At 50.2% G+C, this 26,693-nt stretch overlaps 1 protein-coding gene across 1 annotated transcript in view; it reads right to left on the reverse strand.

Annotated features, from left to right (window-relative positions):
• Window positions 1-26,359, reverse strand: part of Slc9a1 (solute carrier family 9 member A1) — a 53,603-nt gene extending 27,244 nt beyond the window's left edge. Inside the window, exon 1 of the mRNA XM_040756410.1 lies at window positions 25,242-26,359. Coding sequence (XP_040612344.1) covers window positions 25,242-25,605 — 364 coding nt within the window. The 5' untranslated portion in view covers window positions 25,606-26,359. The remainder of the gene's footprint in view (window positions 1-25,241) is intronic.
• Window positions 26,360-26,693: the final 334 nt, after the last annotated feature.

The following is a 26,693-nucleotide window of genomic DNA, read 5'->3' on the forward strand; positions in this document are numbered from 1 at the left end:
TGTGGTACTGGCTGTCCCAGAACTCATGCTGTATATCAGGCTGGTCTCAAACTCAGAGATTTTCCTGTCTCTCCCTCCCAAGTGCTGGGATTGAATGTGAGCTCCACCACAGTCCAGCAAAGTGAGGAACTTTAACCTGGCCCTCTGCCTGGTCTTTTTGAGCCAGTCTCCAGCTATGAAGAAAAGCTGGGCTCTAGTTTTCCGTCCTGCGTGGAAACAAACAGGAAGTGTGGGAAGCAAGAGCTGGAGTTTACTGCCAGCTTCTCTATCTTCTGTGTGATCTCAGGCAGATTGCTCGCCCACTCTAAACCGCGGCCCCTCAGAGCCACAGCAAAGCAGACCAACCCTGGGAAGGCAGGAGGCTACCTGGGATCCTAACGAAGACCAATGGAGCTCTGCTGGGTCTGGCCTAAAGTCTCTGCTTAATTACTGCACTCTTGAGGGAGGGGACGTGACAGTCTAGACAGACTGCCACCAAAAGGCAGAACCGGGGACGTGACAGTCTAGACAGACTGCCACCAAAAGGCAGAACCACCAGTAAGCCTCGGCTCTCTCACTTAGCCTCGGCAGGGCCAAAGGCAGGCACTACTATTTCCACTTTCCAGTGGACCGACTAGCAGGCCCAAAGCTTAAGAATTTGCTCGAATGGCACAGGCAGGACTGGATCTCAGGACTGCTTGATTGCCATCCATCATGCCAGGCCTGGTAACTGTTTCCTGCCGATGCTCTGGCCTTCTGGAATGAGCACCAGGCTGGAGGTTGGGACCCTTTCAGCTGAGCCAAGCATGGAAGCCCAAGGGTCCCAGGCAGGATGAGAGCTGCCTGCCTGCCTCCTTGCCAGCCAGCCCGCCCCATAAGAGTAAGTGCATGTGCACAGGAAGGGATGAGGAAGCCTTTGTCAGCACTGGCTTGTGCTCGGTGCTACACTAACTCTATGGTCTGCAGAGGCCCAATCTCTGCAGAGGGAGGGTACAAATGTCTCCCTGCAGGACCAAGAAGACGCTTATGGCATCCAAAACTGGAGAAGCAGCACCACAGGACAGACAGAGGCTCTGGAACTGGGGAGGAGAGATGTTGGTTCTAATCAGTTCTGTCACCCACTTTCCTCGAGAGTGATGGCAATGCACGCTTGAGTCTCTCAGCTACCCAATGATGTAGGCTTCTTTACATTTCCACCACAGATAAAGGAAACTGAGGCTCACAGAGGCTCCAGACCTCCTAGCTGGCAGGGTCAAGCTGGATTTAAGGCCAAGAAGTGACCCCAGTGGGGGCTGATGTTCACCCACCGAAGTGTCTCTTGACAGTTCCTCATTTGCACCAACAAGAAAATGACCTGGGTGACAATTTTCTCAACGATCCAAAAGACAGTCATAACAGGAACAAGTGAGGTTTTGGCATGAAAGGGAACCCCAGTTCCTGAGCCCCAGATGCCACACTGCCCTGTTTCAGAAAATGACACTACTGGCCCTGGCTCTGCTCCGTCAGATAATGGAGGGAGGGAGCAGACAACCTCGAATGTCTTTCCCCCTGACTTCCCAGGGTTAGGGTTATCCAGTGTCACCACTTCCCTAAGTTTCTACGGTCCTTGCTTACAATTCAGGATCTCTCTGTCCCACAGGAGGGGGCACCTGAGGTGAGCAGGGAGAGCCTCAGAGGGAGCCCAGTGAGCTGAGGCTGGATTGTGAGCTGCCGGTGTCCACAGTCCACAGCGCAGGACTACTTCTCAGCACCATTCACCGCCCCAGGATACGCGTCACTTCAAAACCTCACCCTAAAAGCAGATAGCAGAGCTCTCCCCAGCCCCCGCCCTGAGCCAACAGGGCGCTCCCTGACAGGCCCAGCCTGGCTCCTTGATTATCATCAGCAAAGCCTTTTATAATGAGCTGTGGTCACAAGAGAGGACAGGAGCCGGGTACAAAAAGCCATTTCTGAGCTATCTACGTACCTGGTACTGAATGTGGTGGCTAAACCTGGGCCGACACTGTGTAAACCTTATCATGCCAAATGCTTCCTGGGAAAGGGCTGGGAGAGTGAGGCCAAGGCCTCATCGATGCCAGTCAGATCTGTCCCCAGCTGATCTCAGCCTCAGCTATTCTCACACAGACCTGGAGCTGCCTGCTTTCCATCCTCGCAGAACTAATGAGGTAAAGGCTGTGGAGATCAGTCCCTCAGCAGAGTCTGAGAGAACACTCCCTTGGCATGTGCATGAAGTCTCGAACTGGGACGGGGAACATGAGAAAGAGGAGAAGCTAAGGGAGGAAAGGAGAAGGTACTGGAGTGTGTGTCATACAAAAACAGAGAGGGAGACGTGTGCAAGAGGGAAATCAGAGGGGGTGGGGCAGAGAGTGAGGGGGACAAACTAGAAAACAGTGTAGCACATACATGAAAATAACACAATGAAACCCATTACTTTGCTAATTTAAATAATAAAAAACACTTAATTAAAAATTATAAAACAAGGGGATGAAGAGGTGGCTCAGTAGTTAAGAGGACTTGTTATTCTTGCAGAGGACCTGGGTTCAGTTCCCAGCACCCACAGGGTGTTTTATAACTGTCCAGTTCCAATGGCTTTAATGTCCTCTTCAGGCCTCTGTGGGCATCAGGCAAGCACATACAGGCACAAACATTCATACAGCCAAAACACCCATACACAGAAAATAAATTTTAATTTTAATTTTTCAATTAAAAAACATGGATATGGCCAGGCAGTGGTGACGCACGCCCTTAATCCCAGCACTAGGAGGCAGAGGCAGGTGGATCTCTGTGAGTTTGAAGCCAGCCTGGTCTACAGAGAGCGTTCCAGGACAGCCTCCAAAGCTATACTGAGAAACCCTGTATAGAAAAAAAAAGGGGATATGAGCTAGGTGGTGTTAGTGCATACCTGTAATCCCACCACTCAGGAGGCAGAGGCAGGCAGATCTCTATAAATTCAAGGTCATTCACGGTCAGACTAATCTACAGAATGAGTTCCAGGGCAGCCAAAGTTACAGAGAGAAATCCTGCTTTGAAAAACTAAAATAAATAGATAAATGAAATAATAATTAAAACATGGGTATGTAAACTAAAGAGTTGATTTCATAAAATCAAGCATATACTAGTGATTACCAGAGCCTAGGAAAGGTAGGAGGAAGGAAAACAGAGGGGCTAATTGTACACAGGGTATAGTGGGATAGGAGGAATGACTTCCAATGTTCTAGGACACAACAGAATAAAATATGGTCGGCAACAATTTTTTTGTAGTGCTGGGGATTGTGGGCCTTGCATATGAGACAGACAACCACTGAGTCACACCCCCAAGGTTGATAACAACTAATCAAATATTTCAAAATAGAGGATTTTTGAGTGTTCCCAGGACAAAGAAGTGATCATCATCTGAGGCAATACGCCACTACCCTGATCTGATTAGTATATATTACATACAGGTATTATGATATCACACTGTTCTCACTCATTGGTCATGGGGCCTACACCTTTGATTACAGCACTTCAGGGGTAGAGGAAGATGGATCCCTGTGAATTCAAGGCCAGCCTGGTCTACCGAGCAAGTTCCAGGACAGTCCAAAACAATACAGGGAAACCCTGTCTCGAAAAACCAAAAAAAAAAAAAAAAAAAAAAAGTTCCAGGACAGCCAAGATTACATAGAAAGACCCTGTCTTGAACAAACAAACAAACGAGGAATATAAACAGCAACAGTAAGCTTGTTTTTAAGGTCAACTTTTTTTTTTAAGTAGTTCATACCACTATAGAAAAAAGCCACAGTAGGACACACTGGCATTTAAATTTTTTTGAAAAAAGAAATTAAAACCCACAACCCCCTTAGGAGGCAATTTTCTGAGTCATAATTCAACATTAAACACTACTGTAATAGATTATCTCGTTTAATTCCCACAAAAACCCCATGGAGTAAGTGTAAGAATGCTCCAAGCAGCTTTCTTCATAATTGTCAAAAAACGGAAGCAACTCAACGCTTATCAACAGGAGAACAGGCTGGGGGCAGTGCAGACATCCAGCTGCAGTGCGACCACACATGCAGACATCCAGCTGCAGTGCGACCACACATGCAGACATCCAGCTGCAGTGCGACCACACGTGCAGACATCCAGCTGCAGTGCGACCACACACGCGGTAGGTGTGACAACAAAGAAGAGCCTCACAAATAAGGACAAGAGTCCCTATTATACTTTTGTTTTGGTTTTGGTTTTCCAAGTCTTGGAACTCTGTAGACCAGGCTGGCCTTGAACTCAGGGCTCCGCCTGCCTCTGCCTCCCGAGTGCTGGGATTAAAGGTGTGCACCACTACCTGCATATACTATGCTTTTTATCTGAAAAAAGGTGAACTCCACCGCTGGGGAATGGTGGTGGGGGCCTGTAATCACAGCACATGGGAGGAAGAGACAGGTGATCAGAAGCTGAAGGTCACCTCAGATGCACAGCCTGAGAGGAGGCCAGCCTGGGCTACACAAGACCATCTCAAAAACAAACAAAACACATGAAAAACTAACCATGGTGATAGATGTGTCAGAGTGGCTACTCCAGAGGAGCAGAGGGATGTTGACCAGAACAAGGGGAATCCCGAGCATACACCAATGTCCACTATGTTCATCTGGGTAGTTTCTGTGGATGTACACATTGTAAGTAGCACATTTAAAGATACACATAAAGATTACGTATATTTGTTATAATATATAGGCATGTAACTCGACAATTAAATGCACAGAGAGGGTGTTAAAAAGACATTGATGCAGGCAGGTCATCTTCCTACAACCACAGAGCTGGCACACAGTAGAGCTGGTACTCATCAGGCCTACTGACCCATGACCTCAGGCTTTAGGATACACTGACCCCTGAGACTGTCTGGAAGGATGCCTTGAATCCCACCTGTAAAATCATCCCAGCCTCTCCATGAGTAGCTCAGCTCTAATGCGGGAGCCACTTGCTCCCACTGACAAACACTAGCACCGTGGTTCAGCCACTCAGTCGATCCAGACTCACAAGAAGCCTCAGCATACTGTTCTGCTGTTCTGCCAGAAACGCCAAATAAGGGCAAAGGTCAGGGTAAACGGTAGCTCATGCCAGGATAGGATGCCTGGTCACACCAGCACTCCTAACAGAGCCTGGTCCACAATAATGCAAAGGGCCAGGCCACACGAGACATAAGCAGCACAGCTGGCCTATCAACCTCGTCTCTGGCCTACAATGCCTCCCACTCCCATTAGGATCTCAGCCCGTTAGCCCAGAAAGGCCAGATCCCGGTGGCCCCTGGCCCCTCTCCTGGGACAATGAGAGTTGTGGAGGACTTAGCCACTACTTCCACCCTGCTCTGCATTCTCAGCCCAGCCCAGGCTTCCCTCCCTTTCCCTCTCCCATCTCAGAAGGGAACCACCTCCTGCTGCATGGAGGCAGCTATTTCCTCTCCAATCTACCCACAACTCCTACACAATCCCTGTCCCAAACCATTTCCTGCAGCTTCCCATCTGATCAGTTTCTTAGGAAGCTAATTATCCACAGAGGGAGGAGACAGAAGTCTCTCAGAGCCAAGAGCACTGAGAGAAAACTTGGTCTCCATTCTCCACTTCCCTGACAACCTTGTCCCCAGCACTGCGTCCCCACGCTCAGGCTTCCCCTTGGACACCTGAGTTTCTCATCCACAGCAGATCTGTCTTCCACACTGATTCTGAGCCCACTCTGAATTAGTTCTAACCCAAGTCCAAGCCTTGTCACCAACACACCCTAAGTGACAAGCAGCGTCACTGAGACCCATCTGCCACCAGGACCCATTGTGCTGTGTCCCTGTAGTGCTACAACCACTTTGTGAGTTAGCTGCCATCGCTGACCTCCCAGCTATGGTGGGAACACTGGCCACATCTGTCCCAAGCACAGTAGGTGCTTTGCAGCAAGCTGAGGAGGTGGAACTCCAGAGGGAAGAAGGCCATTTATGTTGTCACAGAAAGGCTCAGCTGGGGGCAGAGTTGAGCCCAACCCCAGCTTTGCTACAGCCAGTTGCTGCCCTTGAGCAAGTCACTTCCGCTCAGCCTTCTGCTTCCTCTTCTGTGAGATGAGAGACTAGGCCAGGCTCTGTCCCTAGCTTCCAAGAACTCTTCTTGCTAGGCGTTCTTAGCATGCTCCCCCCACCTTCTCAACTCTGCGCACGAGGTCCGTGTGGCTGAAGTGCCGAGAGCTCTGGCTGCTTCAGGCCCCCAACTTCCCATTGTCGCACTCGCAGGACTCTGGACTTAGTCTCAGGTCTCAAAGCTCTGAAATCGGATTTGGATTCTAACAGTCCTGCCAACAGCCCTGGGCTGTGACTACAGATCTGAACCAGGAAGAGGGACTTCAGGTCCTAGACCTAGCCACATGCCCTCTTACAGGACGTGGCTGCCGATGGGCCTGAGGCTGACACGGGTCCCATAGACCCTGACACCCCACTCAGCCCCTCCCTCATCCTCCTAGTTGAACCCTTTGTGACTGGCTGCTTTGGCTCTTGGGCCCCTCCCTCCTAGTGGCTCTCCTCGGCTGGCACTCCAGCACCACCAAGGACCTGGTAAGCAGTGCGTTCGTGGGAAGCTCTGCTATCCTGTCTCAGTCCCAGGCTAAGGGAGGGAGGAGCAGAGATCTGCTTTGTACAGCTCACTTTGTAACCAGCCTGAGTCTCAAACAGCTCCTTAACACTGACTCCCAAGATATCCACACCCCAGTCCAGGACAGACCGTGTTGCCCTGCTCCCGACGGGACCACACACATTTGGCATAGATTCCTAAAGAGCCAACCCAAGCCCCATATACGGTCTGGCTCTTGCCCCCTCCATGCTCACATCAAACTTCTCCCCTTGCCCGACTACAGCTTCCGCAAACACATCCTCTTCTGGTCTTTGAAAAGTGGGTGGCCTCTGTCCTGTCATTCAGCCCCCTCCTTAGAGAGCCTTCCTGACCTATGCTTATTTTCTTTAGATACAGATTCCTGTCTGACATAGCTGGATCTACTATTTACTACTCCACACTGAGCCCTAGACACTAAGCACCCTTCTGCCTCGATCCTGGCTGTGTCCTGAGCACCTAGAATAGACTGGCACAGGGGAGATGGAGTTGGAGTTGGTAGGTCAGGGCATGTGCTGACATTAGCCTGGCTGTTCAGGAAGGCCACTCTGAAGAGACGTGTGACTTGAGGCCTGAATGAAAGTGCTAGCTTGAGGCAGTCTACAGGCAGTGTCCCAGGTTAGGGGACGAGCAAACACTATAGTCTCACAGAGAAAATGGGCTGCCAGGGGGGCGGGGCATGACACTGAGAAAGGTATAGGCTACCTCTCTTTTGGATTGTGTCTCAAGTTCAAGAGGAAACATCAGAAATATCTTGAGCAGGGAACACCACGTTCTGGTTTACATTTCTACAAGCTCCCTCTAGCTTCTCTGTGGTCAACTCATTACAGACAGGCCTGTGGGCCAGAGTCACCATAAGAAGCTCACGCACAGATGGAGAGCATAGGTGTGGAAACAGTTAAGGGGCAACCTTTGACCCAACAGCCAGAATCTCAGATGCTCAGAAGCCCAGCCCACCACATCCTACCTAATGTCACTTCCCAGCACGCCAACGCACAAGCTCTGAGCTAGCTGGTGTCCTCTTGGGTGGCCACTCTTACCAGCTGCTCAGTCTTGGACTTTGTCCCAGGCCTCTCCTGATTTGGTACCTCTTTGCTTATGGGACTTGCTGAAGCTGCCTACACTGAGGCCCGCTGGGCATCCCAGCCGCATCTCTTCCCTCTCTAGAGGCTTTTTATGCTTTGTACAGTAGCACAGCAATCCCCAAGTACTAAATTATCCTGTGTCACTCTTCTGTTGGTTGTAAGCTGGATAAAGGCAAACACTATGACTCGATCTGCTCAAAGGCTGTCATGAAAATGGACCGCTAGGCACTCAGAGAGTCTTCAGCACAAGTCCAGGCACTGGAGGGGCTCAGTCAAGCAGCTCCCGCCTCCTGGTCTAAGGGTCTAAGGGTGACATACATCACAGCCTCTCAACCCCAACTACAGCTGAGTACTTCTGCTTCCTCTGCCTGCCTAAGCAGGGAGGTGGGGCTGTTTGGGGGAATGGTTGGAACTGTCCCAAAAAGCAAGCAATTGGGATGTGGTGGCTCACTCTCATAAATACAGCAGTCAGTAGGGTGAGGCAGGAGGACTGCCATGAGTTCGAGGACAGACAGGACTATAATGTGAGCCAATGGCAATCACTGTCATCTCTGGCTCCACATTATCTCCCGGCTGCGCTTTCCTCCCATCCTCCTTCCAGGTAAGCTGAGCACACACACACACACACACACACACACACACACACACACACACACACACACACACACACACACACCACCTCTGTCTCTCTGCCTGTCTCTCTCTCCTCACATACACACTTTCTCTCTCTCTCTCTCTCTCTCTCTCTCTCTCTCTCTCTCTCTCTCACTCACACACACACACACACACACACACACACACACACACACACCATGTACCAGGCCTCTGTGGGCCCCTGCTGTGATATTCCACAGCACATCCCAAATGCCTGTTTACATGTTAGCTTCTCCCCTGGTGATTATTCTTACTCAACTTTCCATCTTCAGCAAGCAGTCCTCAGCAGAAATCAATGCTGGCCGTCTCCCCACTTCTAACTCACAATCAGACAATTCAGTTCATTCTCTGATTTGTACCTCTGAGTACGGATGGCATTTAGGTCTACTCCAGTGCCATCAGATCATATACCTGACAGCGTCCTCTTTCAATTGGACAGAACCAGTGGCGGCTCCCAACACTGTTCAGAGTCTTACAGACACTCCCCTATTTGACCAAAGAAACTGAGGGTTAGGCATGGTGATTAAACTGAAGAGGGGCAGAACTTTCTGCCCTTAACATTGGCACAACTCATCGTGCACTCATAGCTAGAGCTGTTAAAAACTATGATCTCGTGGGCTAAGGATATAACTCAGTTGACAGAGTGCTTGCCTGACAAGTGTAAGGCCCTGGGTTCGATCTCTGGCACCATAAAAAAAGCAGGTGTGGTGGGGTATACCTATAATCTCAGCACCTAAGAGGTAGAGGCAAGAGGGGAAGGAAACTTGAGATCATCTTCGATTACAGATTGTCTTGCAATTCACTCTGTAGCCCAGTCTGGCCATGAACTTACTGGAAAAGGAATGGAAGGAAGGAAAGAAGGAAGAGAGGGAGATAGGGAGGGGAAAAGAAGCCGGGCAGTGGTGGCACACACCGTTAAGCCTAGCACTAGGTGGGCGGAGGCAGGCAGATCTCTGAGTTTGAGGCCAGTCCGGTCTACAGAGTGAATTCTGGGACAGCCAGGGCTACCCATAGAAACCCTGTCTTGAAAAAAACAAAATAAAGAAAGAAAAGAGAGGTCAGTAAAGTGCTTTCTGGGTATTCCTAATGCCTAGACTCTTAATCCCCAGCACCCATGTAAAAAACCAGGCATGATGACACATGTCTGTAAAACCAGCACTAGAAGGACCTTGTCTCAAAAAATAAGGTACAGACCAACTGGCCCCTACCTACACACACACACACACACACACACAGCACACAAATACAAGAACCAATATCTGAGCTGGCTATGGTGGTTCACACCTATAATCACAGCACTTGGGAGGATAACAAGTTCCAGCCAGCCTGGTGGAGCACAGTGAGCTCCAGACTAACAAGAAACGCAGAGCAAAATCCTGTCTGAGAAGAACAAAACACACAAACAAAAATAACTGCTCTATAAAATTGAGTGTTTTTATAGCTACATATTCATCTGCCAGCTAAAATCCCGCCTTCCTCCTTAGATGTATCAGAGAACGAGTCTTGTTACTTCAGGTGGGTAGTTAAGGCAAGAGCAATTTCCTCAAAAGGTTTTCTGGGTATGAAGGGCAGGCAGCTCACTGGCAGAGCTCCTGCTTAGCCTGACAGGGCTTGATTCCCATCCCCCCTCATACAAGGGAATGTATGCTTTGGGTACGCGCAGTCATCGAAAGACCGGTGTCGCCCTGTGCTCAGCACACCACTGAACACCCTGCAGGACACCAAGACTCTCCCGAGTGGGAGGTAAGCCAGCACCCCCTTTCTCCTGACCCTAGAAGTCACTATTTACTCTGGACAACCCATCATATGTCAGTCCTCTCCCAGTACCCTCCCACTCCACACTACTGAGACTCAGTGGGAACGACTTACTCATTCAAGGTCATGGCACAACAAACCAGCAGAGCTGAGATCTGAAGTTAGGTAGCGGAGCCTGTGTCCCTAATCACAACTATTTTCACGGTAAACTGCTTGGGGCGGTTTTCAGCAACCTAATAGTTCTGTCTCAAGTAGAACTTCCAGGGATGCCCAGTGAGACTGAGATTGACAAGCAGTTCAAACACACCTGAGCTACCCTCCAGGGCCAACCTACAAAGTGTTTTGACCTTTCCAGTCTGTCTTCTCTCCCTGCTCCAAACTCCCACTGAATTCCACACACCTCAAGTCCCGCCCACTTCCCCCATCTTCCCTCTGCACTCCTCAAGATCCCTGAGCTTGACAAGAAAAGCAGTTTTGCATCTCTGTACAGCCAAGCAGGACAGGCTCAGGAAGGGTAGTAGTGGTGGTGATGGTGGTGGTGGTGGTGGTGGTGGTGGTGGTGGTGGTGGTGGTGGTGGTGGTGGTGGTGGTGTGGGGTGCCTGTTCCCTTTTTCCTTCCTCCATCTAGTTCTAAGCTCAGTCTTGGACTTGCTTGGTACATAAACTGGCTCTACTCTATGCTGGCATCCTGCCTACCTAGTACAACATCTAAACATCTAGTTTCTTATGGGCCTGACCCAGAACCCAGGAGATAGGATCTTGTTTGATGGTAAAAAATACTATAAAAAGCAGGGCACTTTGTCAGGCATGGTGGCACATGACTTAGATTACACCACTTGGGAGACAGAGGCAGGTGGATCTCTGAGTTTGAGGCCAGCCTGGTCTACATAGTGAGTTCCAGGAAAGCCAAGGCTACACAGAGAAACATTGTTTTGAAAAACAAAAAATCAGAACACTTTAGTTCAGCAACAGCTTGTGATTTACTACACAATGTAAAAGATTCAAATGGGTAAGGGCCAGGACCCAGCAGTTTCCTGGTTCCTGAAAGTTATGACCCCGGTAGGACACCACCCTTCCTTAGGCTTAATGGGTCCCCTGGGGAAAATAAATTCTTCAATGCATGTTACATCAGGCATCACCCACAGCCCCTCCCAGCACCCACAGGTTGGCTCACAACCATCTGCAGTTCCAGTTCCAGAGGACCAATGTCATTATCTGGTCTCCAAGGGCACCAGGCACACAAGTGGTGCATAAACAGCAGACAGAACACTCATACACGGAATAAAAACAAGTTTACTTTAAGACACTTGTTAGTATTGTACATGCAATTTTACTATTTATTAAAGATTAAAAAGCAAATTTACATACTAATGAGACAGCTGGTGATTGTGTATATAAAGAATTAAATTCTGACTGAATAGCTGATACTGCAGGATGCAGAGCATCTTCAGTGTTTTTCTGAGTTGATCAATACTTTAATTTTGTATCATCAATGCTAAAGATGCTGCAATGCACAATATACAGCACCACCAGCTGTGGTGGCGCATTCCAGTAGGAGAGAGATACTGAAGAGGCAGAGGCGAGATGTCCATGAGATCAAGTCCAGCTTGGGCTATACTGTGGAGTGAGGAGGATGGCTCAGTGAGTGGAAGCCTCCAAACCTGATGGTCTGACCTCCATCCCTGGGACCACGTGATGGAGGAGGAAGGCGGATTCTTGTGGGCTGTCCTTTGACCTCTGTGTGTGCAACCATACACATGCACCCACATGCAAATGGACAAATGTGATTTTTAAATTGTTTTTTAAATAAACAAATAAGTTTAATTGTGATAAAATGGCGGAATAACCCAACATTTGGGGCCATTTCAGCAACTGATGGAAAATTCTGTCCTAATCCCTGGCCAAAATTCACTAGACTATCTTCTTTTTTTTTAAATGAAATTCAAATCAACAACTCAAACAGCAATTTCAAAATCAAATAATTTACCGTAATACAATCCAAAGATGTACTAATTTTCTACTTTATATGCTGAGAAATGATAGGGAAATATTAAGTCTTTGTTTCATATAATTAACCCACTATGTTCCTATGAGAACAGAAAATTGTTTATGTATAGTAAAACACCACAAGTAGCTGGGTACGGAAACGTCTGTAATCTCATAGGGAGGCTGAGGTAGGAGGACCACTACCAATGCAAAACCAGCCTGGACTACATAGTAAGTGCCAGGTCGGCCAGGGACGTTCAGTCAGACACTCCCGCAAGTGAATGGATGAGCAAGCAGACAAACAAATAATGGGAGATGGGCTAGAGAGCGGGCTCAGCACTGCTGTTCTTGCAGAGGACTGGAGTTCAGCTCTCAATACCCACATCAGAGAGTCATGACTGCCTGTAACTGCAGGTCCAAGGGATCTGACCCCTTTTCTGGCCTCTACAGACACCCACATATAGATGACATATATTCACATACATACAAATAAAAACAAGATAAAAATAAAATTTTCTGCCTGGCAGTGATGGCATAGGCTTTAATCCCAGTACTCTGGAAGCAGAGGCAGGTGGGTCTCTAGGACTTCAAGTCCAATCTGGCCTACAGAGCAAGCTCCAGGACAGCTAAGGCCGTTTCACAGAGAAACTGTCTGGAAAAAAACAAAAACAAACAAACAAAAGGGCTGGAGAGATGGTTCAGAGGTTAAGAGCACTGGCTGCTCTTCCAGAGGTCCTAAGTTTAATTCCCAGCAACCACATGGTAACTCACAACCATCTGTAATGAGATCTGGTGCCCTCTTCTGGTGTGCAAGCATACATGCAGATAGAATACTGTATATATAATAAATAAATCTTTAAAAAAAAGAGTGCACTCAGGAGGCAGAGGCAGGCGGATCTCTGTGAGTTCCAGGCCAGCCTGGTCTACAAAGTGAGTTCCAGGACAGCCTCCAAAGCTACAGAGAAACCCTGTCTCAAAAAACCAAAAAAAAAAAAAAAAAAAAAAAAAAAAAAAGAGTTTATAACCTGGCCTGGAGGTGGTATCACACACCTTACTCACCTTTAATCCTAGCACTGGGTGACAGAGGCAAGTGGATCTCTGAGTTTGTGTGGTCTATGGGGTAAGTTCCAGGACAGCTAGGGCTGTACAGAGAAATCTCATCCAGTTTGCTCTCTCTGCTTCCTATGTGTGGCGAATATGTGATCTTCCAACCTCCTGTTCTAGCCTGCCTACTGCTATGCTTTCCCAGCCCTTATGAATTCTTCCCTCTGGAGCCAGAAGCTAAAACAAACTCTTTCTTGTATAAGTCGGGTTTTTTTTAATGTAAATGAGGAAGAGATTGGATCACATGGGATACAGTATAGATGGTAGTGAGCTACCATGGGGGTGCTGGGAACTGAACTCCAGTCTCCTCTATAAGTCATTTTGATCATGGTGCTTTACCACAGCAATAGAAAAATAAATGCTACATCTGGCATGCAGAAAAGCCCTGGGTTTCATCTCCAGCACCTCATAAGCCAGCTGCGGTGTGGCAGCACATGCTTTAACCCTTCACTAATGGGTGGTAAAACAGGAGGGTCAGAAGTTCAAGGTCATCCTCAGATACTCAAGTTGAATAAATTTGCAAACAGCCTGGGATTACATTAGGACCCTGTCTCAAAAAACAAGAAAACCACCACTGTTACATTTAGTGACATAATAGTCTAGAATCGGAGCCAAGATGTCCCAAGCACTGTCTGATGGCTTTTGTGGCAGGACTGCACGCATACTGCAGAATGGAGAGCATTGCACACTCAGAACCAAAGCAGGATGCACAATGCAACACAGGGGAGCACTGGAGAAACAGCCTGGGCTGATCACACATTCGATTTAATTAATTTCTGGTGTTATGTTGGGAGACCCACTGTTACCAAATTTACCAAGCTTCATGACCGCATTCAGCTGCAGTTTGAGACGCTGTGCCCTGGTCACCTCACCAGACCAGCTCCTTCCAGAAGCTTCTTTCTCTCATCTCCTCTGGAATTCCAGCATCAACCTGGACCATACAATTCCCTGCCTGTGCCTCCTCCTTTATATACTGCTGTACTTCTCTTATAGACCCATGTCTTTAATCTTAGAATTGGAGATGGCCGTGAACCGATCCATGAGAATTGTGTGCTTTGAAGCTGGAGATGTATGACCCACCCACAAAGGATGAGCCTTGCAGACTTTCCCTACCAAGGGTTTCAGTTTGCCTAGGCCTCAACCAAGCAGGGGCTCCCTTCCAATTAGAAAGTCCCAGCACTCGGGAGGCAGAGGCAGGTGGATCTCTGTGAGTTCCAGGCCAGCCTGGTCTACAGCGAGTTCCAGGACAGCCTCCAAAGCCACACAGAAACCCTGCCTCAAAGAAAAGGAAAGAAAGAAAATCCCAACAGAGCCTTTTTACAGTGAAATTCAGAGTGAAATGAAAGTCCAAAGAAGCAAACGACATATGTAGAAAAGAGGCAGAGTTACTGCTAGGGGTCAAGTCCCAGATCACAGCCTAGAGCCACAAAGCCACTCCATGAAAACTAAATTTGCCTAGATGCACAAAAGCTCACATATTCATGGAGAATCTCTGCAAAAGATGTGCAACAGAGCTGATCTGATGGCAGCAATGTCTGGGAGAATTAATGAATGAGAGTGGTCAGGGGCTAAGCAGGGAGACTTTCACTTCTTATTTTGATTACTTCCTGGGCTGTTGCTGGATTTTACTATACTGTTCTTATTTATTTGTATTAAAATAAATCTGCTGCAAAAGGAAGATTCTGGCCCCAGTCCACACCCAATCCACATACAAAGAAGAGCCATAACGAAGCCTGTCCAGGTGTGACTATAAATTAACAAGATGCCTTCTTATGTGGTTTATGGCCACTGGTCTCATTAATTTAGTCATAGTGCAATTTATGGCTTGAGAAATCTTCTCAGAAAAAGCCTAATTCAATTAGAGCTCTCAAAGCTCCCTACGGAGGCTCTGGTAGCTCACTTTTCCTCACACACATAGAGGGTGGACGAAACAGACCCTGATCCTCCCACAGATACCCCACCCAGCCCGGAGCAGATGCCCTTGCAGACCGGCCATGACCAGTGTCACTTAGACGCCAACTGACACCTAAAGCATCGCTCCATACGCGTCACTTTCAGTTAGCTATCTGGTCTACCATTCAGCAGCCACCAAAAAGCCTCCGAACTCCTTTCCTCCCTCCTCTCTGAGCAACCCGGTTTCTAGTGTACCGCAATCTCTGTATGGACCTGATCTCCACATGGAAGTCAGCCATGTGCTCCTTCTTTCATTCCCCAATAATTACAGAGCCCTTTCTTGTGCCAGAAACAAAATGCACAAAGTGGTACATGCAGCTCACTTAAATCTGTCAAGCAGGCTTTCTGGCTTTTGCTGGCACCGTAACGAAGGAAGGAAGAAAGGAAAATTAGAGAGAGATCAAAGGTGGGGAGGAAGGCTAGCACACAGGTCCTGTCTTTAAGGCCTTCCATGCTCGCCCTCACGGGGACCAGTGTCTAAGTACAGCATGTTGCCCTGCTTCCATTCCCTCCAAGACTCCGCTCAGGTTCCACCTCATCGTTTTGGAAAGCCTCTTCCACTACAGCAGCCCTCAGGGACTGCCTACTCCCTCTCAACTTGCCCTCTGCCAGGAGTCTACCCAGCCCTCAGACATCCTCTCCTGTCTCATCTCGTCCAGGCCTGACCAGACTGGAAGTGCCTACTGAGCCAGGCCCAGCGTCCCTTCCCTAGTGCCTCTTCTGGTCTCTTTCTTCAGGTCGCCCCGCACAAAAGACAGCCTTCGAAGGCTTTACCTGACATGAGGTAAGGGCTGCGCAAGGGGTGCTGGCTATTAATTGTTTTGGTGAACTTCTGGGCTGTCTCACAGAAAACTGATGTCATCCCTCCTCCTTCCCTGAGCTTGTCTCAGACAGACTCTTCTCATTAGAGATGAGCCACTCTGGTTTGAGAGGTGAGTTGCCCCCACAAGCCTGGGAAGGAACAGGACTCCCCACCCTAGCCCTCGGTCCGAGTGCCGGAGAACATGTACGTCTGGGAAGCACTGGGGTAAGCCATCGTCCAGGGACCCCTGACTTCTGACAGGCAGGACTACATTCAGGGCTTAGACTGGCCCAGGAAACATCAAAACCAGTCTTACGTGTTGGATGAGCTTTAGAGGGAAGGAACCGAAATCAGCATAATTCCAGAGAACAGGGGCAGCCCACCGATCCAGGCCAAGCCAAAACTTAGTCCAGTTAAAATTAGATTAGCCCATAAGATTAAAAATACCCACATATAATCACGGGCTGCCTAAAAGTACCAGTTGATGTTTATTGGCATCTAAAGAGACGGTTTGGCCCAGTGCGGTGTGTGCAGACAACCTTGGGGAGACTTGTCTGACTCAGACATTTGCAGGGGAGGAGAGCTGCAGGAGCCCACAGGGCGGGTGAGCGAGGGATGGATGACTCAGGAATAACCCAGGCCCTGCCTGTGCGGAGCGAGACATCTCTGCCTGCATAAGAAGAAAAGCAGGTGGGGGTGACAGGGCGGGGACGGAGGCCAGCTGCAGGTTGTGTACAGGCTGCTGCTCCCAGGGGACAGCTGGGGCCCCTTAGCTCTGGGTCCCTGTCACTCCAGGGTGTATGTGAACGCCATGACCTCCCAGATGGGCAATTTCTTCATTGTGGATCTTGGAGTGGGTCACAGTTTCCCTAGACCCTTCTTAAAAACTGAGTCAGAGCCGGGCGTTGGTGGCGCACGCCTTTAAACCCAGCACTCGGGAGGCAGAGGCAGGCGGATCTCTGTGAGTTTGAGGCCAGTCTGGTCTACAGAGCGAGTTCCAGGGCAGCCTCCAAAACAATACAGAGAAACCTTGTCTCGAAAAACCAAAAACTGAGTCAGAGAGACAAGCCAAGGCTTTCTTTTTTTGTTTTTGGTTTTTCGAGACAGGGTTTCTCTGTGTTTTTGGAGGCTGCCCTGGAACTCGCTCTGTACACCAGGCTGGCCTCGAACTCACAGAGATCCGCCTGCCTCTGCCTCCCGAGTGCTGGGACTAAAGGCGTGCGCCACCAACGCCCAGCAAGCCAAGGCTTTCAATCCTCCAGTTCAGAATGATTATGGGGAAAACGAAATTTCAGAACACTAAAAAACAGAGGCTCCAAAGTTGGCCAGAGCTAGGATTCAACTGTGCAAGTACCCAGCAGTCTTTAAACACCTGAAAGATGAAAATAAAAGCAATGGCTAATGTAATTACAACCATTTAACTAAAGTATCACAAGCCAAGAAGTGGGCTCAGAGACTGCGCTTTACCTAAAATCACAGGGTCGACGAGGACCAGAGCTGGGGAGGAGGAGTGTGACTGAGGAGGAGGAGTGTGACTGAGGAGGAGGAGTGTGACTGAGGAGGAGGAGGAGTGTGACTGAGGAGGAGGAGGAGTGTGACTGAGGAGGAGGAGGAGTGTGACTGAGGAGGAGGAGGAGTGTGACTGAGGAGGAGGAGTGTGACTGAGGAGGAGGAGGAGTGTGACTGAGGAGGAGTGTGACTGAGGAGGAGGAGGAGTGTGACTGAGGAGGAGGAGTGTGACTGAGGAGGAGGAGTGTGACTGAGGAGGAGTGTGACTGAGGAGGAGGAGTGTGACTGAGGAGGAGGAGTGTGACTGAGGAGGAGGAGGAGTGTGACTGAGGAGGAGGAGTGTGACTGAGGAGGAGGAGTGTGACTGAGGAGGAGGAGTGTGACTGAGGAGGAGGAGTGTGACTGAGGAGGAGGAGTGTGACTGAGGAGGAGTGTGACTGAGGAGGAGGAGTGTGACTGAGGAGAAGGAGGTGACTGAGGAGGAGTGTGACTGAGGAGGAGGAGTGTGACTGAGGAGGAGGAGGAGTGTGACTGAGGAGGAGGAGTGTGACTGAGGAGGAGGAGTGTGACTGAGGAGGAGTGTGACTGAGGAGGAGGAGTGTGACTGAGGAGGAGGAGTGTGACTGAGGAGGAGGAGTGTGACTGAGGAGGAGGAGTGTGACTGAGGAGGAGGAGGAGTGTGACTGAGGAGGAGGAGTGTGACTGAGGAGGAGGAGTGTGACTGAGGAGGAGGAGTGTGACTGAGGAGGAGGAGTGTGACTGAGGAGGAGGAGTGTGACTGAGGAGGAGGAGTGTGACTGAGGAGGAGGAGTGTGACTGAGGAGGAGGAGGAGTGTGACTGAGGAGGAGGAGTGTGACTGAGGAGGAGGAGTGTGACTGAAGAGGAGGAGTGTGACTGAGGAGGAGGAGTGTGACTGAGGAGGAGGAGGGTGACTGAGGAGGAGGAGGTGACTGAGGAGGAGGAGTGTGACTGAGGAGGAGGAGTGTGACTGAAGAGGAGGAGGGTGACTGAGGAGGAGGAGGTGATTGAGGAGGAGGAGGGTGACTGAGGAGGAGGAGTGTGACTGAAGAGGAGGAGGGTGACTGAGGAGGAGGAGGTGACTGAGGAGGAGGAGGGTGACTGAGGAGGAGGAGGGTGACTGAGGAGGAGGAGGGTGACTGAGGAGGAGGAGGAGTGTGACTGAGGAGGAGGAGTGTGACTGAAGAGGAGGAGGGTGACTGAGGAGGAGGAGGTGACTGAGGAGGAGGAGGGTGACTGAGGAGAAGGAGGTGACTGAGGAGGAGGAGTGTGACTGAGGAGAAGGAGGTGACTGAGGAGGAGGAGTGTGACTGAGGAGGAGGAGTGTGACTGAGGAGGAGGAGTGTGACTGAGGAGAAGGAGGTGACTGAGGAGGAGGAGGGTGACTGAGGAGAAGGAGGTGACTGAGGAGGAGGAGAGTGACTGTGGTGAAGACTGCGAACAGCTCGGGCAAGGCCCCAACTTCAGTCCCCACACCAGAAGAAAGAGACCCAGGTCAGATCTCCTGCACTCCAACCCACTTCCCGTTGAAATTTCACGTGTCTCCTGCTCCTCTCCACTGAGGTGGTGGTTGGAGCGCCTCCCACGCACTGTGACAAAGAACGCCCTCCCTGTCTCAAAGGCCTGCTGCTCTGCAGGTGAGGAAGGTGAGGGCGGCCAGCACAGTGTGACTTCAGTGGCACACTTTACAGCAGCACAGGCGCTCGGGAGGATGGGGAAGCCTTGTTGCCGAGTGGCCAGAGCTCTGGGCACCCAGATCCTACAGCCCAACCTTCCCAAGGGGGCCACCACCCCTCCTAATAACCAGCAGGTTACCTACGTGGATGCACCTGGTCATCTGGTCATTTTCATTTTCGCTCCTTAAGCCACTTTGGATTTTTTTTTTTTTTTTGGAGACAAGGTCTGGCTGTCCTAGAACTCACTGTGTAGAGCAATCTGGCCTTGAACTTACAGAGTTCTGCCTGTTTCTGCCTTCCTCCCAATGCTGGAGCTAAACTTTACTAACATTCAGTGTCGCTGGGTGTGGGGTGTAGCGGTGCACACCTTTAACCCTGCATCTTTAGCAGGCAGAGCTCTGTGAGGCCAGCCAGGATTACATAGTGAAATCCTACTTACAAAAAACAAAAAACAAAAAAAAACCCCAGCTTGCTGGCCAGGCAGGAAAGAAGACGGAACCCTGAGCTATTAGCAGTCTGTAAACTGTGTCCTTTTCCCTACCTCAGGCAGGTCACAACCCAAGACTCGGTTTCCTCGGCCGTAAAACATAAATTGTATATGCAAGTGCTTTGGAAGCAGATCACAGCACTAATAACAACTACCACCACTGCTTCCAGAGCTACAGAAAGCAGCCACCTGCTCCCATCACAGAGGGTGCCTCTCGGAGGGTGCCCTGGGCCCTGAGGGCCACCAAGAGCAGCCGGTACATTCTTCCTCGGGGCAGAGGTCACAGTCACAAGACCAGCCACCCCTTCTGGTTAAGAAAATCCCCTTTCAGCTGTCACACTCCGACCAACAGGAGAGAAGCCAGCTCTATCAGACAGCTAAGAGTGCACCTGCAGAGAGGGGGCAGGTGGGTCCTGACTGGAGAGCAAGGAACAGTCTCAGCCATTTTAGCAGACAGGTTTAACACCAGGCACAAAACACCTAAGCTCTCCCAGGTAGGACATGCCACCGCCTCAGATGGAGCCCTAGTGGAGCGCGGGCGCTGTGGAGCGTGGCACCACTCCACACAGGGTCTAATGCATCCAACCCATGCAGCTGCACCCTCCAGGAGGCTACGCCAAGACACGAACGGAAAATAAACAGCAATTCAGCATGGCTAAGAACCGGAGCTGTCCCCTCATCTGAAGAACAGAGGGGGCCTTTATCTAGTAAGACTTCAGTGGGAATTAGTAAGATTACTTTTACAAAATCCCTACACTTCTGTAGATATTTGATAAATGGTAATTATTATTAGAACACACACACCAACAACAACAGAAGCCATGTCACAGGCAGGCTAGGCGGAATGCCGAAACTGGAAGAAAACAGTATGGGGAGAGGGTCAGGAGAGCGACAGCAGGCTGGAATGGGCTAGGAAGACCACCTTGGATCTGGAATATTCCCCAAAGGCCCAGGGTGGTACTATTGGGAAGTTGTGGAAATTTAAGAAAAGAGGCCTAATAGGTCTTTAGGGCTGATGGCACGTCCTTGAAGGGACGATAGAATCTCAACTTCCTCCATGCTCTCTTTGGTTTCCCAGTCATGAGGGAGGCCATTCTGGTCCACTACACACTACAGCCATCAAGTGTCACCTTATCTGTAGGCAAACAATGGGCCAACTAATCTGTGAGACCCGGAAACTGTGAACCAAAATAAACTCTTTTACAAATTGATTATATACAGTACTTTTGATATAACAAAGCTGACTAACACAGGGGTGGGGTGTCTAATAAGCTCTAAAAGCCACCACAATGAGCCAGACGCCACCAAAATCAATCTCTACCTCAGACTCAGGTGAGACACGGCCGTCACCTCACAAGTCTAGAGGCATGCAGCAAAAGGCAGCAGCGTCAAGGGCAGAGAGCAGAGCAAGGTTTCCTTAGAGACCAGCAGCCTGTGTGGGACCCGGCTGGCTGGGTGACAGGAAAGGTGACCCCGGGCCTGAAGCTGAACATGAAGTCCAGGTCACGTGACCGGCACACCTGAGAACACACAACCTCAGGCCTTTTCGCCAGGTGCCAGCTGACCTCCCTCACGCCATCCCAGTCAGGCAGCTGTTTTCCCAGGAGAGAAAGGTCATCCTTTTCTTGGTAGTCTCATGGGGCTGAGACAACTTCAAGGTGACCTTTAGGCTGTTTCTTCTCTCCTTTGAGAAGCAGAAGCAGGTCCAGGTCCCACCTTTATAAGACACCAGGCTCACGTCTGCTTATGCCAAGTGGGCAATAATAACTCCCTAGTCTCTGCTCACAAACTCATTCTAAGGAAGAAATAGCAGCACATACCTCACAAAGACCAAAACCAAAACATCACGAGATGTAAAGGGACAAAAGAAGTCTTTTTGTCCCTAATCAGGGACAAGATGAATTCCTGCTTTATAGGCGTCTGGGCCTCTGCCAGGTGTCCAGGTCAGGAGTATGGGCAAACAACAGGGTGCTGCCGTGGTGAGCTGGGCTGCAGGGAGCTGTTCCCTGGGAACAGACACTGCCTGAGAGTCAGGTGAACTGGGACAAAGCGGAATTCATGCAAGAGCCAAACCACAGAACACGAGAGGCGAGGGGGAGGAGAACGGCCCTACCCCAAAGGTTTCGGGACAGTTTGCTCAATTATTCATACATTTGTTTATTATTTACTTATTTGAGATAGGGTCTCATGTATCTGGCTTCATACTCACTCCGTAACTGAGGATGGCCTTGAACTTCTGATCTTTCTGCCTTTACTCCCAAGTGCTGGATTACAGTGTGTTACCATCACACTTGCTTTATGCAGTGCTAAGAATCGAACCCAGGACCTTGGAAATGACAGGCGAGCACTCTATCAACTAAGTTACATACCCGGTTCTGGTTCTCCCAATATTTTAGGTCACTCTTAAACTGCTAACCTCCTCCCACCAAGAAAAGGATTTGATTACTAGCGAGAGCAAAACAGGGTCCAGAGCAGGGAAGTGATCTGCCTGAGGTTACCTCCCAGTCCCAGAGGCATCATTAGTCTAGAACATTAACTCTTGCCCTGTCTCTCCCACGTCAGTCTGCACAAGGTGCTCTTTTGGGTTCTGGGACACAACGTGGATGGGAAAGAAGTCACTGCACTTTCCGTTCTTAAAAGAGGGGGATCTTGCAGACAAGGAGCTGCCACAGGTGCCAGGATAGGGACCCCACCAAAACCCCTACCCACTCTAGAATAATGAGAAAACAGGCAAGACCCTGAAATAATCCTCTGTCTCTTGGATGGCAGCCACGACAGAGATCAGCGCTTTCCCTCCAGCCTGTTATCAAGGCACCATCTCCCCTCTTCCCGCAACCAGCTCAAGGAGGCAGCTCAAGAGAAGGAACAGGACAGCCGGGGCTACACAGAGCAGAGAGGGAGAGAGAGAGAGAGAGAGAGAGAGAGAGAGAGAGAGAGAGAGAGAGAGAGAGAGAGAGGGAGGGAGGGAGAGAGAGAGAGAATAAAGTCAGACCAGGACCAGCAGAACAGATACGGGATGCTGCGCTCCAGTCTCAGAGGATCTAGGAAGTAGGAAAGCTTATGCCTTAGGTGGCTAAAACACTAAGAGCGCAGTGCTGCTCAGCAAGCACTCCCTAGCTATAGAAAGTCAACTGTATATGCATTAGTTTACATCATCACATCACTAGCACCACAGCTGAATTCTACTTCCCACCCCACACATGTGTGGTACTGGGGTGGAAACGAGGTGTTCACCACCACTGAGCTCCACTCTATGCTGTGCTCCCCACTTTATGACAAAGAAACTGAGGTTCAGAGGATGTTAACCACCAGGAGGGAGGTGCATTCTCCACTGCAACCTCAAAGCTAACCTTAACGCTGCATTGTGAAGGTGAGGTGGAGAGTGGGTTTTCACGGTTGCCATCGGAACAGGACCAGCCCTTCACATCTTTCATCCACATTCCCTCTCTGCTTTACCCCCAGAACGGCCAGGTGCCGAACCAGGCTCCTGTTGTGAGGAGCAGAAAAATGCCTTTCCAAGCCAGATACACAGACCTTTGGGACTGCAAAGAGGGATCATACTCAGTCCTCCCATTTTATGACAGGAAAACTGAGATCCAAAGTTGGGGAGCTTTCCCAGGGTTTCGAGAATCGGAGCAACAACAGAAATGTCAGACCCGAAAAGGATCGCAAAGATCAGGTGGAAAAGGAGGCGTGATTGGTCAAGGTCACAGGGGAGGGGAGGGGAGGACTCAGTTTCCTGACTGACACTCTAGCCAGCGCCCCATCCCTGCTGTCCACTCAGGGTCTCAGGCCCCACACCCCATGTTGACAAAGCAGGTCAGGCCCAGTCGGTGCCCCTTAGGACAAGAGCTATCATATCAGGTCTGCAGGGAAAAAGAAAAGTTTCCAGAGTGGGGTCTTTCTGGTCATATCACCAGCAGACACAGATTTGCAGCGAGTGTGCCAACTCCCGGTACTGGGACATGAGGGGGCAGAAGGGAGGTGTTAATTACAGACAGCACTTATGAAGTCTCTTCCTCGTCTGCTACAGACAAATGACATATCATGGTCACTCCAGGTTCTCACAACAAATACAGACACAAGGTTTCATGACTCAGTCGATAAAGTCAAACAGCAGTTCAGGTTCTTATTTCACAAGAGACAAAGACCTTCAGGAAAGGCTCAGCTGCTCAAGGTCATGCATTTATGCAAGAATCCGGACACAGGGTTCCCCTTGCTCAGTCCTTGATTGTTTCCAGGAAGCTGGCTGCCATCAGGGTATAGGCGCTGATGGCCCAGCTCCACAGCCAAACTCTGCAGCCACCATAACGCCTCAGCACCAAAGCCCTGCACTGGGAAGCCAGCTCCCCAGATCTATCAAACAGAGGCATCAGTTAGTTCCTGCAGCCTGCCCCGGGGCCAGCCTCACAATCCAGTGGCAGTGGTGTCCTTGGGAGAGCTTCAAGGCTCTCTGCTCAGTCTCCTCACCCTCAAAACCCAAATCTCAAGCAAAGAGGGGAGCAGAGTCCCAGTACCTTGCACCTTCCACAGTTACCTTAAAGTGGACCAAAAGACTTAAGGCAGCTTGCAAAGCTCCCTGGACAGGACACTACCTCCAGGGACTTCTAGGCTACGTGGCCTCCAGAGAACTCCACCAAGCAAGCACCCAGTAGGACAGGGTGCTCAGACTGGGCAGGGAGCCCAACCCTTGGGAAGAGAACACCTTTTCCGTGCCCTTCTTCCAAAAAAAATATTTTGAGATCTCTTTAGACCTAGCTCTTCCCTATCTCCTCTCCTTCAATGAGCAGTCAATGTCTCTGGTCAGTCCGGTACAGCCCCTAAGCAAACCTCATCTTCCTCCCCTTCCCTACCCCCCAAACGGCCTTTAGAAATGCCTGTGAACCGGGTAACGGTTGGCATTTCTGGTCTGGAACCTGACTCAGAGGCATCTGATCAGCCTTGGCAGGCACAACTGACAGATACTACCCTAGGGATGAAGGAAATGAGACTTTGGTGATGTTCTACCGCACTCCTAAGTCTCCCGTAACCAGTCCCTTACTGTATGCAAAACCCTTAGACAGGCCAAGTCACATGAAGAAGGTAATAAATTGCACTGATTCCTGTTGACAGGACAGAAAGTGTCACTTGCTAAAAGGTCCTCCTGTCTTACACATAGCTCAGCACCCGACTCCTCTCTAGGTCTGATCCAAGCCATAGGAGACCTGCCATGCCTTGGAAGTGTTACTGAAACTACTATCAGAGGTGTCCCATTCTCAAGCCCTGTGCACTCCCCTGGCCCCTTCAGTCCCCCTACATAAAGCCAGCTCTAATCTTAGAAGGTACCAGATCACAGAGGCCAGAGTTGGAGTTTAAGGACCAAACACAAAAAGGAGGATGCCATGTCACAGAAGTGGTTCAGTCAGACCCTGAGCAGCCCCATCTGGTAAGAAATGGGGCAAGAAGCTCACCTATCTGGTGGTGGCAGCAGCAGCAGCAACACACACCTCAGACTTACCTATGTCACAGAAGTGGTTCAGTCAGACCCTGAGCAGCCCCATCCGGTAAGAAATGGGGCAAGAAGCTCACCTATCTGGTGGCGGCGGCAGCAGCAGCAGCAGCACACACCTCAGACTTACCTATCTTCATGAGGCAGGCCAGCAGGATCCAGAGGGAAATCTCAAAGGGTGTGCGCACGTGTAAGTAGTCAATGTCCAGGACTGGAAAGGCCTTTCGAAGTGTCTTAACGCCATGTTCAATGTGTAAATTGGTCAAGTTGCGGTCGTCTGGGTGTTGGAGAGTCTCTGATGGAGCAGTGGTGACATCCCCAATTGAGCGTTCCCGTGGTGGTTCAGACCCTCTGACGGTGCCGGCTGCGGGGCTCGGCTGCAGGCCATGGCTCCTAAGAACAGGTAACAGTCCCACCAAGGCAACCATCACCAGCAGGGAGGGGAAGATCCGAGGCGGACAGAGTCCCCAGATGCCAGACCACCGAATCATCATGCTGCTCCCTCAGCCTGCGAGGCCTCAGCCCTTAGGGAAGTGAGTGTAAGTCCTGGGACATAGGTAGCACGGAGTCTGCAGGTGGGATGAGACTGCAGAAGTCTCTAGGAAAAGTTCATGTTTTAAAGAGGTATTTTGGTTTTCTAGAGATTCACAATCTGAAAGTCCAAACTGGGAAAAAAAAAAGTGGGGGGTGGGGTAAGGGACAAGTGCCTTGGAGGAACTAGGGAGAGCTAGAACTCCAGGCTGGGAGAAGGCAATCGCGGAAACCGCGTCCTAAAGAAGGAGGGCACCGGCAGGGTAAAGGATGAAGGAAGGCTGGGACCTTTGGCCGAGGAAAATCACAAGGGTGCTGGAACTCGGCTAACAGGAAGGAAGGAAGGAATAAGGAACCTGTGCTAGAGGGGATCAAAAAGGGTGAGACCCACTGCAGGAAAAGGAGAGAGAAGGCTTGAAGGCCAGCCTGAGAGAAAGGAGTAAAGCCGGAAAAGGGCTGGGGCTTCCCCACCCAGAGGAGAGCCAGGGTCCAGGCGCGCAGGGTTGAGATTCCGGGGAAATGGAGGGAGGCGGAAGACGGAGGCAGGCAGGCGGCCTGGCGGGAAGGCGACTCGGCGCAGGCTGGAGGCGGCTCGCAGTGAGCCAGCAGCAACACAGCCCTCCTCGTGGACCCCGGTGCAGTACTGTGGTGCACCCCGGCCGAGCGGCAGCTCCTTCACGGTCAGCTCCAGTTCCACCTGCAAGCCCAACACAGCCACGGATCCCGCGGCAGCGGACTGATGCCTCGCTGAGCACAGCGCAGCCATTTATAGGCACCAACGAGCAGCCGGCGCGGCGGGCTAGAGAGACCTGTCAGTGCCCGCGCAGTGCAGCGGCCCCTGTCGCCGAGAGAAGGAAGTATCACGTAAGAAGAGGAAGCGGAGACCCAGATGAAGAAAAAAAAAAAGTACAGTCTAACACGAAAGAAATACCGTACTATCTACAAAGTATTTTCTCATTATTACCACGTAATCTTGAGCAAGTAACTTAGCTTCTGTTTCACAGTTTTCTCAACTGTAACATGGAGATAAGTAACTATAACATGCGGGTAG

This window comes from Mesocricetus auratus, unplaced genomic scaffold (assembly GCF_017639785.1).
Source record: "Mesocricetus auratus isolate SY011 unplaced genomic scaffold, BCM_Maur_2.0 Super-Scaffold_100014, whole genome shotgun sequence".
Taxonomy (NCBI): Eukaryota; Metazoa; Chordata; class Mammalia; order Rodentia; family Cricetidae; genus Mesocricetus; species Mesocricetus auratus.